The 1,679-nt window shown below is 47.5% G+C and overlaps 1 protein-coding gene across 1 annotated transcript; it reads left to right on the forward strand.

The window, feature by feature from the left end:
* Nucleotides 1-304: 304 nt before the first annotated feature.
* On the forward strand, nt 305-1,098 carry LOC110944779 (cytoplasmic polyadenylation element-binding protein 3-like). The gene is made up of 2 exons (XM_022186428.1): nt 305-566; nt 665-1,098. The coding sequence occupies exons 1-2, from the start codon at nt 305-307 to the stop codon at nt 1,096-1,098; spliced, it is 696 nt and encodes a 231-aa protein (XP_022042120.1).
* The last annotated feature ends 581 nt before the right edge of the window (nt 1,099-1,679 follow it).

The raw sequence follows: 1,679 nt of genomic DNA on the forward strand, positions 1-1,679 counted from the left end.
CCAGCCTTCCACTGTGCTATATTCTTGTGTGTATTGACAATGATGATATCAACTACGTCACCATACTCCCCGCCGGGCCCACCGGTAATATGTGGAAATATCGGGGTGTGACAGGTTGGTATCAGAGCCAACATTGAGTGAATTAAACACTAACCTTTTGTGTTTAATCTCAATGACACAATAAGCACATTCCTTAGACTCTCGAGTCTAGGCAAATGACCTAGGATTTATTCTTAACTTTCCTATGCTGTTTATATTTTATTTTGTTTTGTTTTATTTGTTTTGACATGAGAAATCAGCTACAATGCCGCCAAGAGTTAGGGGTAAAGGAAAGGGTCCCATGCGAGGGGGACCATCAGCGAGACCTTCACATCAACGCACCCCATTTGCGTCATTTTCCAGTTCTGACTCTCATAATCTATGGGGTCACTCTTTTGAACCGGCGAGACACTCTGTCTCGTTGAGTTCCTCACCTTCATTCCATCCATCATTCGGGCCGCCTGTCCCAGACGAGCCCCAGCATTCGCACATTCTCAACACTCCCATCACTCCCATGAGTCTCACCAGTCTTACCATTCGTTGCACTCTCATTCCTTCCATCATTCGGATTCTACCTACTCCCCGGCACAGTTTAATCCGAATGATTATGTCAACGACTTTTTAGGCTACAACCCTTTGGGCCCTAAGGATCACTTTTCTCAGGAAATGGAGATGGACGACGACCCAGACCCGGAGATGCAGACCGGAACACCGGGCCACCCAATTAGCATCTCAAGCGGTTCCCCATTTCAGGGATCACCGTACCATGGGCCCGATTCATACCAAGAGAGAATGGACGCTTATGATTGGTACTTTACTCCTTCGTACCATAACTCTCCTGCTCAACTACCTTTGGTTGAACCCCAGCTTCAAGCAGTTTCACCTCCACCACTTCCTGTTGAGGAGCCGCCTCAACAGCCACCTCAGCCACCTCTCGAGCCTCCGAGGCGAAGGAGGAACGCACGTATATCCGTGCAAGGAGGACCTCGTTTTAGTTCTCCTCAGGGTTCAAGCTCTTACCCTCCTATTCCCAAGGACCCCCAAATGGGTGGACCCTAGAACGCGGTGCCGGAGAACGATCCTCCGCCAGCTTCTTATGCACACCACAGCCGCCAATGGGTTTCGACAACCCAATCCCGACTTACCCAGGTTCTTCTGGGTACAACCCTTTTGAAAACCCATCGGGATATCCATCGAATTATGGAACTCATGATCCGTACCTTACAGCTGCAGAATACCATCATCTTTACCCTTCTTCTTACCCTCCAGTTTATCCAACTGGATACCCGGTGCAGGGTTATCAATACCCGCCTTACCAGCAACCTCCTCCTACCCAGCAGCAGCAAACTCAGGAAATCCTGGAGAGGTTAGATAGGGTTGAGCATGAGGCAAACAAGACCAAGAAGCAACATAGTAGCTTTATGAAGGGCCTTGCAAACCTTATTAAAGGCAAGAAGAAGTAGGAAATTGTTTAATTTTTCTTGTATTGTCTTTCAGTTAAGTCCCTACGAGGACATTATTTCTGTTTTCTGTACCAAGTCCTTGCGTAGACTTATTTCCTATTTCTGTAGCCCCTGCATGGGCATTGTTATGTTTCAAGTCCCGTTTAGGGCATCTCTGTACTAGTTTCATGGTTTAAT

This window comes from Helianthus annuus, chromosome 6 (assembly GCF_002127325.2).
Source record: "Helianthus annuus cultivar XRQ/B chromosome 6, HanXRQr2.0-SUNRISE, whole genome shotgun sequence".
Lineage (NCBI taxonomy): Eukaryota > Viridiplantae > Streptophyta > Magnoliopsida > Asterales > Asteraceae > Helianthus > Helianthus annuus.

Excerpts from the sequence above, each read along its gene's own strand:
- LOC110944779 (XM_022186428.1), top strand. The coding sequence starts at position 305 with ATGCCGCCAAGAGTTAGGGGTAAAGGAAAGGGTCCCATGCGAGGGGGA. Across the intron at positions 567-664 it reads CACTCCCATGAGTCTCACCA|GCTACAACCCTTTGGGCCCT; the intron begins GTCTTACCATTC and ends ACGACTTTTTAG.